The sequence below is a fragment of the Schistocerca americana genome, chromosome 11 (genome assembly GCF_021461395.2).
Source record: "Schistocerca americana isolate TAMUIC-IGC-003095 chromosome 11, iqSchAmer2.1, whole genome shotgun sequence".
NCBI lineage: Eukaryota > Metazoa > Arthropoda > Insecta > Orthoptera > Acrididae > Schistocerca > Schistocerca americana.
Genome location: NC_060129.1, coordinates 121,026,223 through 121,041,477, shown reverse-complemented (window position 1 = coordinate 121,041,477; position 15,255 = coordinate 121,026,223). Strand labels below are relative to the sequence as shown.

Sequence of the window (15,255 nt, the reverse complement as noted above, 5' to 3'; positions counted from 1 at the left end):
TTCTCCTCTTGTTTAGCCATCTGCCTCCTTAAATTCTTTTTTTCACTTTTAACTAATTACCATTAACATACACGAGTGTAATCTGCATTTTTGTGAAAGAGAAAGGTTGGCCCCCAGTTTTAAAGAATATAACACAAGATCTAATTTTGTGCTTAGTTTTATGCATGTAATTAATTTTCTAATTTATTTGGACTATTCCTAGTTAATACTTTCATTATAGGGTGAAATCAGTGATTGTTTTGACACTTAAATTCTATTGCTAACATATAAACAAATATAAATTCTGTACTAATTATAAACATTTGTAGGAACAACTAATAGTTTTCCTAAAGGATCTGTTTGGCTCTATTCGAAAACAGGCTAGCAAAGCCTGCCCTTAATTAATTCCGAAGTAATTAACAGTTTTGTCAAAGTATTGTTTGTGTAACTATATATGTTAATTTCATGATTTAAACAAATAATTCGGCCTAAGTCTTGTAGTAGAAGAAACTGTCAAAAAGAACCAATATTTCGATGTATTCAATTAATTTAATGAGTTAATTTTTAATTGTAAAATCTGTAAATTAAACTTTGAACAATGTGTAGTTTCAGTACCTATTATTGTGAGGATATATAAGGGCCCCAATTTTTGGTCCCAAGACAGTCAGTCCACGGATAAGTTTCAGACGAGAAACCTGTGTTGGTTAGAACAACAACAATGCTTTAACTTAACTCTGAAATAAGTGTTAAACAATTAGGCTGTGTGTTATAACAATGACAGTGTATCCTCCATACATACCTTTCTATTCTTCAAGAACTGTGAACTTTGTGGTTAGGTTTTTAGTGCTCATAAATGTTAAATAGTAAACTATTGTAGCAGTATGTGGAGGTTTGCCTGCAAGCTATCAATGAGACTTATCAAAAGTTAAACAATAGTTAACTAGTAAATGTATATATTGGGGTTGGGGGGGGGGGGGGGGGTACAGTGAAAGTAAAGAACTGTGAAATGCAAATGCGCACCTGTCGGCTACATCATTTAAAGTTGTCAGTGTTGAACTTCCACCCCCATTTTTCAGCCCATATAGCAACACAGTACGCCAACACCAAGGACAATCCATGGGGGCGGGGGAAAAAAAAGGGGGGGGGGGCGTGAACCATCACAAACTGACCCAGTGAGTCCGAGTGTGACTCAGTAGAGGACAAATATCAGTGACAGAAAATGGTACTGGGCTCTTTTCAATTGGTTATTGGGTCTAACTGTACACAATGACTTGATACTCTACTGCACATGGGGAAATACAATCTGTCATAAATTTTCAAAAGAGAAATACTCAGGTATACAGGAAGTATTCAATGCCAGCAAAAGGACCTGGAGGAACCCTGAACTCTAATACTGTAGAAGACAAATTCTGGCTTGATGGAATGAAGCACTTGATTGTGAAAATACGGGAACTCAGATGAAGATAGTGTCTTGGAATAATTTGTAGGACATCAGCATGTACCCAGTGCACGAAATATAATGTGGGGCTTTGGACTGCGTTTTTTTTTTTTTTTTTTTTTTCATCATATCAAGTAATTTGTTGTTTTTGTTTGTTATTTGTAATCAAATGTAATTTGGTTCTTTCAGTGCAAAATTTGTAACCTTTTCATATAAGTGTATGTTTTGCTCTCAGCAGTGCTTAGCAATACACATTTAGCACAGTAGAGTATATTAAAACTAGAAAAGTAAATATCTCTTTTTCATTTTAAATGCTGCTTTTCCAATGTGACAAAGTTGAAAGTAATAACTGTATAATAATGAACAAGAAAAACAATTCAGCCATTAACAGGTTAAGTTCCGATTCTTTTTTCGTCAAGCCCATCATTACTTCACTGTCGATAGAAGGGACCAAGTATTGATGCATGTACCGTCTCAGAAATAAAATAAAATAAGATGGGTTATATACATTTTGACACTGTATCTAAACAACTTTTCATGATACACCATCAACTGATGCTAAAACTGACTAAATACAGATTGAAAATCAACTCTGACAGACGTTCAGACACCCTAGTATTTATACAGTCACAGTAATCCAAATTTGCATATATCTCATGAAATTTACAATTTTGACAAATTTACAGTCAAGCGGTTTAATCATACAATGAAGGCTCTCATGACCGGATGTTTCAGCTGCTGAGAATTTTTCCGGGTTGTAGGGCCATTGTCCATGGAACTCTTCAATCCCTGACATTGATGTCCAAGGCTATGTTGGACATCTTCGTAGGTGCTCTTGGTTGTGCTGAGTCTTGCCGACTGATGAGTCGAATGTTGAAGAGCGGCCTAAATACTGTGGAAAGTGGCCATGGTCTGGGTTTCACGTGATAGCAGAGATAAACCGTGTCAAGATAAAATGTTTTAACTATCGATTATAGTGCATCAAAGATAAAAACTTCTCTTCGATTCTGTAGTGCCCCAGTCCATATATCACTGAGTTTCATGGCTTCTTCTTTTCTCTCAAAATTATCTCCATGTTTATATATTTCAATGGCTTCTCTATATAGCCGTGGATAATAGTTCATCATAGTACATAAAACTTCAGTTTCTGAAAATTTCACTACGTGGTCACCTGATTGAAGAGCATGTTCTGCCACGGCTGATTTGTCTGTTTTCCCTAGCCGGCAAAGACTTTTATGTTCCTTCAACCGTGTATTCACAGTTCTCTTTGTAGTTCCAATTCTGTGTACGTGCAGCAAGGTCTACATTGGAACTACAAAGAGAAGTGTGAATACACGGTTGAAGGAACATAAGTCTTTGCTGACTAGGGAAAACAGACAAATCAGCCATGGAGGAACATGTTCTTCAATCAGGTGACCACATCGTGGAATTTTCGGAAACTGAAGTTTTATGTACTGTGATGAACTATTATACATGGCTATATAGAGAAGCCATCAAAATATATAAAAATGGGGATAATTTTAACAGAGAAGAAGACACTGAGTCAGTCAGCAAGACTCAGCGGAGCAGCACCTCTGAGGAAGTCCAGCGCAGTCCTGGACGAAATGTAAGGAGCAGAAAAGTTCTTGGACCATGACCTCACATCCCGGAAAGTATATCAACAGCCAGAAGCCACGAAACTCAGTGATATATGGACTGTGGCACTACGGAATCGATGAGTAGTTTTTATCTTTGATGTACTATAATCGATAGTTAAAACATTTTATCTTGACACGGTTTATCTCTGCTATCACGTGAAACCCAGACCATGGCCACTTTCCACAGTATTTAGGCCGCTCTTCGACGTCCGACTCATCAGTCGGCAAGACTCAGCACAACCAGGAGCACCTAAGAAGATGTCCAACGTAGCCTTGGACGAAACTTCAGGGATTGAAGAGTTCCATGGACCACGGCCACACAACCCGGAAAAATTCTCAGCAGATCAAGCAGTTTAACTTCAGATCAATAACAGTGTCGTGAACATAATGATGTGTAGACATAAATTGATTACTCAGAATAACAGAACATAAATATTTACAGTTCAGTTCAAAATATTCATGGCTTTAATAATACTCCAACATTACTTCCGTGATTTATTCAGTTTTCAAATTTATACTGACTTCTTGATCACCTGGTACATAGAACATACAAATGTAAGTAAGTGCACCTGCTTTGTGTGCTTTCAATGCCATTTTGTAAACTTCTCTACGGCAATGCCTCTTTGTAGCTCTGTAGGTGTCTATTGTTTTCACCTTCAGCCATTTGCACTTTGCTGTTGAAAACTGTCAAAAGTGTTACCAGGTATCAGGGATTTCTTAAAGTTGACCCAACTGTAGGAGTGTCTTATTAGTGAAGAACAAATGTACGAGGGTCATTCCGTAAGCAATGCCTCCTATTTTCTTACATGAAAACTACAGGAGGTACATAAATCACAATAGCACAGATAAGTAGAGCAAGATTTCAGCTGCAGATTCGTTTTTCCACAGTCGCCACCATCCATTATTCACTTTTACCAGTGATGAACCATTCATGAAAACTACAGGAGATACGTAAATGACACCAGCACAGCTAAATACAACAATATTTCAGTTACAGACTGACATTTTTCTGTATAGTCACCACCATTCGTTATGAATCTTTGCCAATGATGAATCGGAGCCTGCATGCCATGCATGTAAAAATCGGAACCAGCTGAGGCTAACCACTTTCTTAACGCTTTGACAACAGCATTCAAATCTTGAAAATGTTCAACAGGTAGTCCATCTTTCAGAGGCCCAAAGAGATGGAAGTCAGGAGGTGCCAAATCTGGACTGTACAGTGTGTGTGTGTTAAGACACTCCTGCCGAATTTTGCAGTGGGTTGAGTGGTCGCAAAACTGGTGTGGGGGCTGGCGTTATCATGTTGCAGGTGAAAGTTGGTCTTCTCTGGCCTTACCCTGGAAATTCAGGCTTTCAGCTTAGTCAGTGTCGCGTTGTAGAGTGCTGAATTGACAGTTTCTCCAGACTCCAGGACACGCAAAGAACCACACCCTGGTTGGCCCAGATACTGCAAATCACTTGAACTGCACAAGGCTGTGTCTCGAATTTCTTCTTTTACAGAGAATTCGCACATCACCATTCCATGGACTGTCTTTTATAGCCTGGCTTGTAGTGGTGACAATACGCATCATCTCCGGTGGCAATGCTATTCAGAAGCAAATCCCAATAAATTTCAATTCAATAACTTTTTTGTTGTCCTGTAAGCATCCGCAGGACCCATTTTGCACAGACTTTGAGATAACCAAGATGTTCCAACATTGTTTCCAAGGAATTACAGCCAACATTCAGCTTTGCACACAGTCGTCTGGAAGCTGTCCGCCGATCAGCATGGATGGGTTGATCAAGACGCTCTTTATTGCTAGGAATGACAACTGTGGAGAGTCGACTGTGCCGTGGCTTGTCATGTACACCCTTTTCACCACCTTGAAAATGCCTTACCCATCACCTCACATAGATCACATCTATTTTATTGTCTCCATACATGTTTAACAAGTGTTGATGGATTGCAATTGGTGCAATTTCTTCAGCAATGAGAAATTGAATCACACATCACTGTTTTATATGCACGTCCATATCAGACACCCATTTTGGAATACTCCTCTGCTGGTACCAATTACTGTAGAACAATGGAACCACCTACAAATAAAAGAGAAAGGTTCAAGCATTAACACTACACCAGTGATATCTGGTGCGGATGTCCGAAGTCACCAAAAAAGTTGGAGGCATTGCTTTCGGAATGAGCCTCGTATTAAAGCTTCAATTATGATGCAGCGTTTCTTCATGCATCTCAGTATTTATGATGTCATATCTCTTGAACTGTGTGTCATACAATGATGTGTTTGTGTAGGTACATTCAACCGCATATTTGGATATTGTCTGAAAAATGTGTTGCAAATACAGTTAGTAGCACAGAAGTAATAAATTTAAACTTCATGCATGATGTAGCAGTTTTTCATGCATCTCATTGTTTATGATGTAATGGCTACTGAACTGTGATAGGTAGGTGCTCCTTACCCTATCAGCAATTGTTACCTGTCAGGAAGGCATATGTGTACCACATTTGGTTGAAATTGGTCCAGTGGTTTAGTAGGAGATTTGGAAAGCACACAAATACATTTTTATAATGTTTATGGATTTGTGTTGCATCATAATATAAGTAGCTTTCATTGGTGTACGAGACTCCCTCACAAGTTACGTGCAAAACAGTAAATAGTATATTTACATGACTTTTTACGTATCTGATAAAACAGTATATAAATTGCAGTCAGTGCTAACATAAAGTGTGGATCAGGTTGAATATTAACCCTTTTGCTGCTGCAGATGTGCTGTCTGCATTCTGTGCTGAGAGCAGCTTTTGCTATGGCTGTACTGCTCTCCAGATGTTGGCACCTGTGCTGAGCGATGGCGTTCCAGGCACAATGAAATACTTATTATCAGATTTTAAGAAAACTATTAGGTGACAAGATTTGATTTTTTCACACCTTATGCTCTGATACCTTCCCTCGATAAAGGACTGAATTCCTTTTTGTTATACGTCATAGTTGCTTTAGTTCATCAAATTAAGTAAACCTATGAATGGAATTTTAAAGTGTTTGCAGAAGTAAAAATACTTTGCATAAATTTTGTGTATGGTTGATTTTAGCTCTTATGTTGTAGTGTATGTAATTTAGATAAGGTGTCAAAATTTTATTTAAAGTTGAGAGGGGAATTATATCTCATTTAGTTATCTAGTTATTGACTTTTATATCTGATGGCTGGTAGTGTGTGATGCACCTGTGTTGGTTCCTGTGCATTGCAGATTGTGTGGTCATAAGAGTAATCATATTCATAAATGGTTCAAGATACCAAAATGAGGTTTTTTGTAAATGATAGCACACAAAGAGGCACATATGTTGTATGGTAAATACTCAAAACTTCTTTATTCATTGAGATATGGAAGTAACTCATCTGGAGCAGTGAGAGATTGGTGGAAGGGGTGCATAAACACATCAATAGCATGTCAGGAAACTCCAGGGGCCCCATTTAGACACATCTGCAGCACCTGGGGAGCATGCCAGATTAACTCGTCCACAACTAAGTACAGTATTAGTCACTTCATTATTGTGTGCTTTGGTCTGCCACATTAAAGGAGACAGAAACCATGACTGACAGAAAATTTTGAAAATGTTAACTCCTTGATGCCATCATAAGATATTTCATAGGCGTAACCATTATTAGCAGATGTTGTGTATGTAAGTTGATCTCATAGCTATATACACGTAAAATTTAAGTTTACTGTTGCTTCTTATCACAACCAGGATTGCTGATTGTAATTGAAACCAGTTATTTTTGTAAAATATCTATTGATTGTGCCAGGAATTCAGCATTTAAAAAGTTTTTCTTTTTGCATTGGTGCTATATGTAAAGCGTCTCTGCCTGTATTGTTTTGGTCCCATTCTTTGGTAAAGCTGTTTTTTCTGTTAAATGTAGGTTCACATGCCAGACTGGATGGATTATGATGTGATAAAATTCTTTATGCAATTGCAGCCCTTCGGCCCACAGTTACCGGACGAGGAATGGATACGTGCGGGAGTCCGGGAGAGGCGGATAGTTGCATCCCACCCTGGTGTCCTCCGCGCTGCACCCGCTACAAGGAATCCACCTACAACTGGTCCCGTGCCTCCGTCGCTTCAGCATTCGCAGACATTGGGTGCCCCGTCATCGGTACCGACCTCTCGGAAGTACGAGGCCAAATTCGTGCCTCGGCAAGTAGGCGTGAAGAGGGTGGTATTCAAGAAAAGCCATAAAAAGGATGAACACAAAGACGGGTAAGTTTCCTCTTTAGGTTGTACTCCATATACACACTTTATTATGCCCGCATGTGATGCCTGCAGCTTATAGACAGATTGAGGTGACAATGGCAGTGGTGAGACACTAGATCCAGAATTTGGAAAACCGTGGTTGAGACTCCCATCTGTCCATCCAGGTTCAAACTTTTCATTGAACACTACTCACAAGTTAGGCTTTTGCCTGTTCTGACTGGCCCTCTGCTATCTACTAGGCAATATGAGGAGTGATGTATGATAGTGACAGAGGTGATTGACATGTCAACAGTGCCTCAAGTCATTACTGCCCGTTACGTGGTGTCAAGGTTGAGGAGGGGCTTGTGGCTCTTAGGATTTGCATTTTGCAGGACTTTCTAGCTTCTGGTATTGTGTGCTTTCAGGTGAGTACCTTTGTGTCATTAGTTGTAATAAACCCTGTATAATGCAGAGAAGGCATGAAAATACCCAGACCGTGCAATATTAGTTGGAGGTGACTTTAACACACCAAATATAGACTAGGATGTCTATAGATTCTTTGCAGGTGGTATGGACAGGCAGTCTTGTAAAATACTTGTAAACATGTTTTCCAAAATCCGTCTCGAGCAGCTTGTTCGACAGCCCATGCACAATGGAAATGTTTTGGACCTTGTAGCTACAAATAGGCTTGACATTAATGACAGTGCCAGTGTGGAGAAGTGGTTGCCAACCTGGGGAGCATTCCGCTTGGGAGGGTGTGAGATATTTATTGGGGGGGGGGGGGGGGGGGGGCAGATGCAGATGCAGATGCAGGATGTTGAAATGTGACTAGATTGCTAAAGAATAGCTTCAGCAAATGGGCTTGGAAGAATTTTCAGCTGGTTTACTTCCTACTTATCCAGGAGTGGCAGAGGAAGCCTTTTAAGCCTTCATACAGTAGTCATTTACTTACCTATGTGTGAGATTGGATCCTTGAGAATAGCTAGCCATTGTGAGAGCAAAACACTACAATTGTCTGAACGTGGAGAGTGACCTTCGATGTGCTATAACTAGTTTCAAACCAAACATTCAGGAGCTGCTGAAGAAAAAAGTTCCAACTGTCCCATTGATATCCTGGGTTTTTGTTGTGACTTTCCACCACACAAAAAATTTTAGATTGAAAAGTGTTGTTCAAGAGTTTTGCTACCAAGTCATTTGAAACATTATAGTTTTGTATTTCTCTACATTTTATAATCCTCTCTTACTAAAGTGTGGACTGAAGATTATTGTTCAGCAAAGATTTTTTAAAGAAGCAAAAATAAATAAATACAATAAATAAAGGGGGGGCATAGACATTCTGGAGTTGCAAAGAGGGGTGCCAGGTAGAAAAGGTTAGGAATCACCGGTGTAGAGACAGGGATTAGTGATTGTGATGTCATCATAGCGACATTGGTTACTAAAATTAATAAATCGATCAAGAAGGCCAACAGAGTAAGCATCACAGGCACACGGTAGTATGTAAACTAGCACAGTAGTGTCCAGTTGTGGGAGAGGTGTCAGTAAGAAAGACCGCCAGGTGAGGGCCATGTGTTGTGATCTACTTCCTACTCACAGGAGGAACAACATGTACTGAAGTTTTTTCAAAAATCAAAATGGTTTGTATTGAAGGTGTTATGAACACAATGAGTGCAAATGGTGTAGGAAGTCTAGTGGAGACAACAAATGTTCAGCACACTGGACTCGCATTCGGGACGACGACGGTTCAATCTCACGTCCAGCCACCCTGATTTAGGTTTTCCGTGATTTCCCTAAATCGCTTCGGGCAAATGCTGGGATGGTTCCTTTGAAAGGGCACGGCCGACTTCCTTCCCCATCCTTCCGTAAGCCGATGAGACCGATGACCTCGCTGTTTGGTCTCTTCCACCAAACCAACCCAACCGACCAACAAACGTTCATGATGAACAGAAGGAGTGGAAGACTTTCCATTTTGACCGATGGGACCACCGATTGACAGTGGATAAAATTTCTGCTGTTTCCACAACTCTCTTATACAAGACACTCAGAAAAAGACTGGGGTACTGCAAACTGTGTGCAAGATGGGTCGCAGAACAGCTCACAGAGCAGCACCAGAAAGATCAGGTCAGTAGCACTCGTGAGTTTCTCGAGTGACTGGAATTGGAAGGTGAGGAATGTTCTGAGCTCTGTTGTAACAGGAGATGAAATGTGGGTGGCCCATTACATACCATTAAAGGACAGTCGTCATAGTGGCATCGCACAAATTCCGCTTCTGCCAAAAAACTCAAAACCACCATTTTGAACAAAGAAAATGTGGCCTAAGTGTTTTGGGGATAAAAAGACACCATTTTGGCTGCACTTCTGTCTCGGGTGGAGTCCATCGGTGCACAGTGATATTGTGAGACCTGGAGAAACTCAAAAGGAGCATTAAAAACAAAAGGAGGGGAATGTCGATGAGAGGAGTGTGTGTGTTCCACGACAACGCCTGTCCTCACACAATATTAGTCGTTGAGAAGTTCTCGGACTCATTCGGTGGGATGTTTTGAACAACCACCGTATTCTGCTAAATTGATGCCTTCAGATTATCGTCTTTTCATTCAATATATATATATAATAGAGGGAAACATTCCACGTGGGAAAAATGTATCTAAAAACACAGATGATGTGACTTACCGAACGAAAGTGCTGGCAGGTCGATAGACACACAAACAAACACAAACATACACACGAAATTCAACAAACTGTTGCCTCGTGTGTGTGTGTGTGTGTGTGTGTGTGTGTGTGTCACATCCTTTCGTCTTTCCCTCTCCTTCCCTCTTTCCTGATGAGGCAACAGTTTGTTGCGAAAGCTAGAATTTCGTGTGTATGTTTGTGTTTGTGTGTCTATCGACCTGCCAGCACTTTCGTTCGGTAAGTCACATCATCTGTGTTTTTAGGAAGCATTCCACGTGGGAAAATATATCTAAAAATAAATATAATGTGACTTACCAAACGAAAGCGCTGGCAGGTTGATAGACACACAAAAAAACACAAACATACACACAAAATTCTAGCTTTCGCAACTAACGGCTGCTTCATCAGGAAAGAGGGAAGGAGAGGGAAAGACGAAAGGATGTGGGTTTTAAGGGAGAGGGTAAGGAGTCATTCCAATCCCGGGAGCGGAAAGACTTGCCTTAGGGAGAAAAAAGGACAGGTATACACTCGCGCACGCACACACACACACACACACACACACACACACACACACACACACACACACACACACACACACACACACACACACATATCTATACGCACATACACAGACACAAGCAGACATTTGTAAAGGCAAAGAGTTTGGGCAGAGATGTCAGTCGAGGTGGAAGTACAGAGGCAACGATGTTGTTGAATGACAGGTGAGGTATGAGCGGCGGCAACTTGAAATTAGCGGAGGTTGAGGATATACTGAAGGGCAAGTTCCCATCTCCGGAGTTCGGATAGGTTGGTGTTGGTGGGAAGTATCCAGATAACCCGGACGGTGTAACACTGTGCCAAGATGTGCTGGCCATGCACCAAGGCATGTTTAGCCACAGGGTGATCCTCATTACCAACAAACACTGTCTGCCTGTGTCCATTCATGCGAATGGACAGTTTGTTGCTGGTCATTCCCACATAGAAAGCTTCACAGTGTAGGCAGGTCAGTTGGTAAATCACGTGGGTGTTTTCACACGTGGCTCTGCCTTTGATCGTGTACACCTTCCGGAGAAATCTAGTACACTTACTTTGTGAACAGATGTAGATGAATCCTGTCGGTGTCACTGCTTCTTCATTTGAGCATCTCCTCATTTGGTCTTGTGAGACTGCGTGGACCCTGTACCAGAACTCCCTACCTCAGAAGATCTGAGGAGAAAATTAAACCTGCATCTTTCCACACCATTGTCACGAACACTAAGTATTCAACTGTGAGAATAGTCAAGATTTTCATCGATTCCCTAAACCTCTTAGAGCAAGTGCAGCAATGGCTCATTTGGAAAAGCTCAGTATGCGATATAAATAAGTAGGCCTCCACGGACGGTGTCATCCTCATTAAAATCCTCCCAGGAGTATTGCTGTGTCATCTTCTAAAATGCTTTTGCGGTGGAGTGGGTGCTTTGGTTTATTGCATTTCTAACAGCCTCAAAAGGCCACCATTGTTACATTTCTTAGGTTTTGTTGGCCTGGAAATACCACTGGTCCATGCTAATGGGGAGGGAACAGATGTACAAGTGGCTATCGGTCAGTTATACGAGGCGTGTTTTTTTAAGTAAGTACCGTTTTGCCACACCGCAGCCGCAGCACTTGGTACCTACATCTGTTGTCTCCGCACTGATGCCATTACAGTCTGATTCTTCCTTGTTTACATTGTGTACTGGCTGTTTAAGATGCCTCTGATAATCGTGAGTCCCGCTGTCTGTGAAGTACGGGCTGGTATAAAATTTCTTAGTGCTAAAGGCCTAAAAGTAATCGATATTCGTCGTGAGATCTGTGCAGTTTACGGAGGAAACATTATGAGTGATGGAATGGTAAGAAAGTGGGTGAGAGCATTTAAAGGTGGCCGCACAAATGTGCATGATGAACAACGGAGTGAGCGTCCTTCGGTCATTAATGAAAGTCAAAATATAGTTGTGTGCAGAAAGGTGTTGTATTGGGAATTGTCCCGTAAAATTCGAGCTGTACTCTGGTCACGCACTTTGGCAATTCGGCAGGGTCTCTCGCTTTCAAACATAATGTCCCGCTGCTCTCTCATTGGCTGCATTCCCGTCGTACCTCGTGGTGAGTGTTGATTACATTGTTGCACAGAGCACGTAAGTGCACCACTGGCCCCTATCTAGACTTTTACTGTCTCCAGCAGAAATGTATACAGTTGATGAATATGTCTCCAGTTTTAAAATCAGTTTATTTCTTACTTCAAATGTATTCAGGCAAACTGCAGTTTAAACATGGTAGATCTTCATAAAAAGCCAAGGTATGTGCTACATGTCCCCGCAGTAGATAGCGTGATGAAATTTGCTGCCCAGTTGTCACTTCCCTCTCCGAATTCGTCTTAGTTTTCAGCTGCGCTGTTGTCACTGCTACACTTCTAACTCTTCTGAATTCTTCAAAATAAATATGCATGTGAGCAACTACCAAAGTTTCATTTATAAATGTAAGACAACCCCAACATTAATCAATACACAATGTGAAACAATGACCTCAGCAGCAGTATTTCAATCTGTGAATGTAAGGTGACCCTCTACTTTTTGAATGATGAATTTGGGAAAAAATGTTTCTTACAATTGGGTAAATATGGTACATCCTTCCAGTAGTGCTAGCCTTGCAAGGTACACAGGAGAACTTTGGTGAAGTTCTGAAGGTAGGAGATGAGGTACTGGTGAAAGTAAAGCTGTGAGAGCAGGTCTCAAGTCGTGGTCAGATAGCTCAATCAGTAGAGTGCTCACCAGCAAAATGTGAAGGTCCCAGGTTTGAGTCCTGGCCCGACACACTCTGCTGCAGAGTGAATATTCATTCTGCAAGGAACTAATAGTTGCAAAAACTTGGTAGTGCGTTACTTCTTCTTTTTGTGCATATATCAGAAAGCATTAGACCTTTCATGTGCTGAAGGTAACTTAAAGCTAGCACTTCTGTCTCATAATTTACCAGCGTAAAAATTTTCTAGTTAAAGCTAAAAAATGGCAGATATACTCTTCTCTAAAATTATATGACACAAAAGTGGGAACTAGCTGCCTCAATCCACAGTCTGTCTCCCTCACCAAAACTTTTGGCAAGCAAACATATTTGTGTTCTTTTTAACACAGGACATTCTGAATCCCTTTACCCAGTCTCTGTTCGTTGTTAAACCTTCGTACTCAGCATCTCTCTCTCTCTCTCTCTCTCTCTCTCTCTCTCTCTCTCTCTCTCTCTCTCTCACTGTCTGTATATGTTTCTCTCCCACTCTCTCTTGTTTTTTCTTTTTTTTTCTTCCCCCCCCCCCCCCCCCGCCCCCCTCCCACTGATTAACAGTATATCGCACTGACTCTGTTTCTTCTCTCACACTGTCTGTGTTTGTCTTTCTTTCCCACTGTCACTGTCTCCATCACACCTCAAGAGCTCAAAAATTCTGGGTATAGGGGAAAAGGAGGGGGGGGGGGGGGCATTCTTTTTTTCCTATACCCTTGTGTTTAAAGTTTAAGTCCAAAATGCACCCTCCCCTATACCTACATGTGAAAGTTCACTGGTCTGGGAGGATCCAGCACCCTCTCCCAAGTATGTATGTGGTCTCCACTTCTCTGTATTTTTCATTTCCAGTCTCCTCTCTCTTTTGCTCCCACTGCCTCCACTGCCCGCCATCTCTGTTTCTCTTCTACTGCCACTGTCTAGAGCTCCTCTCCTTTTGGCTCTCACTGCTATTGTCTTCATCTGTCTAACTTTCTCTTTCACTGGCACTCTTTCTCTCCCACTGGCACTATCTCCTCTCTCTATATCTCCCACTGTCACTGTATTCTCTGTCCACTGTCATTTTCTCTCTGATACTTCCTTTCAGCACAAAAAAGCATGATTATGTTTGCATACCAGAATGTTTGATAAGGATGCCAGAATGAAGATTGAGGCAGCCGGTTCCTCACTTTTCTGTTAATCTTTTAAACAGGAATATATTTGCCTTTTTTGTGCTCCGACAGGAGCATTTTTTAGCAGGTTCCTTCTTTTCCCTGCTACCGCATGTGTGCTGCTTTTATAAAATGAATTCTATGGGTTTGTTAAGTTTAACAGATTATTTATATACTTCAACATTTATATGCTTTGACACATATAAACAGCAACACATTCTTTCTGGATAGTTTGCTCATCGATCCCAATTCATTGAAAACTCCCAGCAGTATGGTAACTTTGAACCTCTGGATCTTGGTTAACAGATAATGATAGTCAAAAAAGTTTAAGGTACACTGAGAACATATTTCAATGATCTGCCATGAATAGAAATTATAGAAGTGACCACCACCACAATTGGTGCCCTGTTTTTTCCCAGGAAATGTCCATGAAGAAATGTTGCTTTTATAAGCCACCTAAGGTCCACCCTAGACCGCACCTAATGTAAAGTAACCGAATGGTGTGCTCAATTTGCCTGGACTGTAGGAGGTGTGTAATTTTTTAAATTTTGACCCTGTACTGTAGAGTGACTACAGTATGCACGTTCTTTCCCTAGGTAATCAAATGATCAATAGGGCAGGGGCTATTTCAAACATTTGATCCCTTATCTCCGTGATTAACACCTGTAAAATCACATTTGCACACACTGTTTTTTGGAACGTACTGGTGCTATGCACTGTCATGCATGGACGTTAGTAGCTGCCTGAAAAATTTGTATTTGTGATAAATGTGAATGTAGATGTGACTTCTGCCTCAAAATGTGAAAACAAAATTATCTAATAGATGCTGTTTCATAGCAGATTGTATACAGGAGAACTGTTTTATCAGAGATAGTTTGAATTAGCATTGTTTCCTGGATATAAATATGGAAAATGTAACCAGTTTTCAGTTGCTGGTATTATGCATCATCTGACAAAACTCAGTCTGGAAAGATTATATCCATAAGAACATGTCTGAAAAATAAAAAGTGAACAAAAATGCAGATGTATTAGTGCACTAGTTACTCTGGTGGCACACTGGTTGCGGGTAATTGAACGGTCCATATAGGACACACCCCACGTAATACAACAAAGGACTTGGACTTAGCTTCTTAGAACAAAGAAATACATACATTTGTCTGCTAAATGAAGTTCAAAAAGTTTGAATAGTGCGGACACTTAAAAATGCACTTTTAGATGGTGGTGGTTTTGAACTGTGGCTGTTCCGAATACCACTAGACATAGGGCCTCAGTGACCTTGTTTACAACAGTGCCAACCTTTTTGAGCAGCTCCATTGTAGCTGTTACAGAGTACTTTTGGTTCTGTGTTGTGTGAGGTTTTGTTTTCCCTTTTTCCAAATGAGCGG

At 40.8% G+C, this 15,255-nt stretch overlaps 1 protein-coding gene across 1 annotated transcript in view; it reads left to right on the top strand.

The window, feature by feature from the left end:
• Positions 1-7,305, top strand: part of LOC124553358 (RNA-binding protein 48) — a 62,511-nt gene extending 55,206 nt beyond the window's left edge. Inside the window, exon 5 of the mRNA XM_047127231.1 lies at positions 7,021-7,305. Within this exon, the coding sequence (XP_046983187.1) occupies positions 7,021-7,305 (285 nt within the window). The remainder of the gene's footprint in view (positions 1-7,020) is intronic.
• Positions 7,306-15,255: the final 7,950 nt, after the last annotated feature.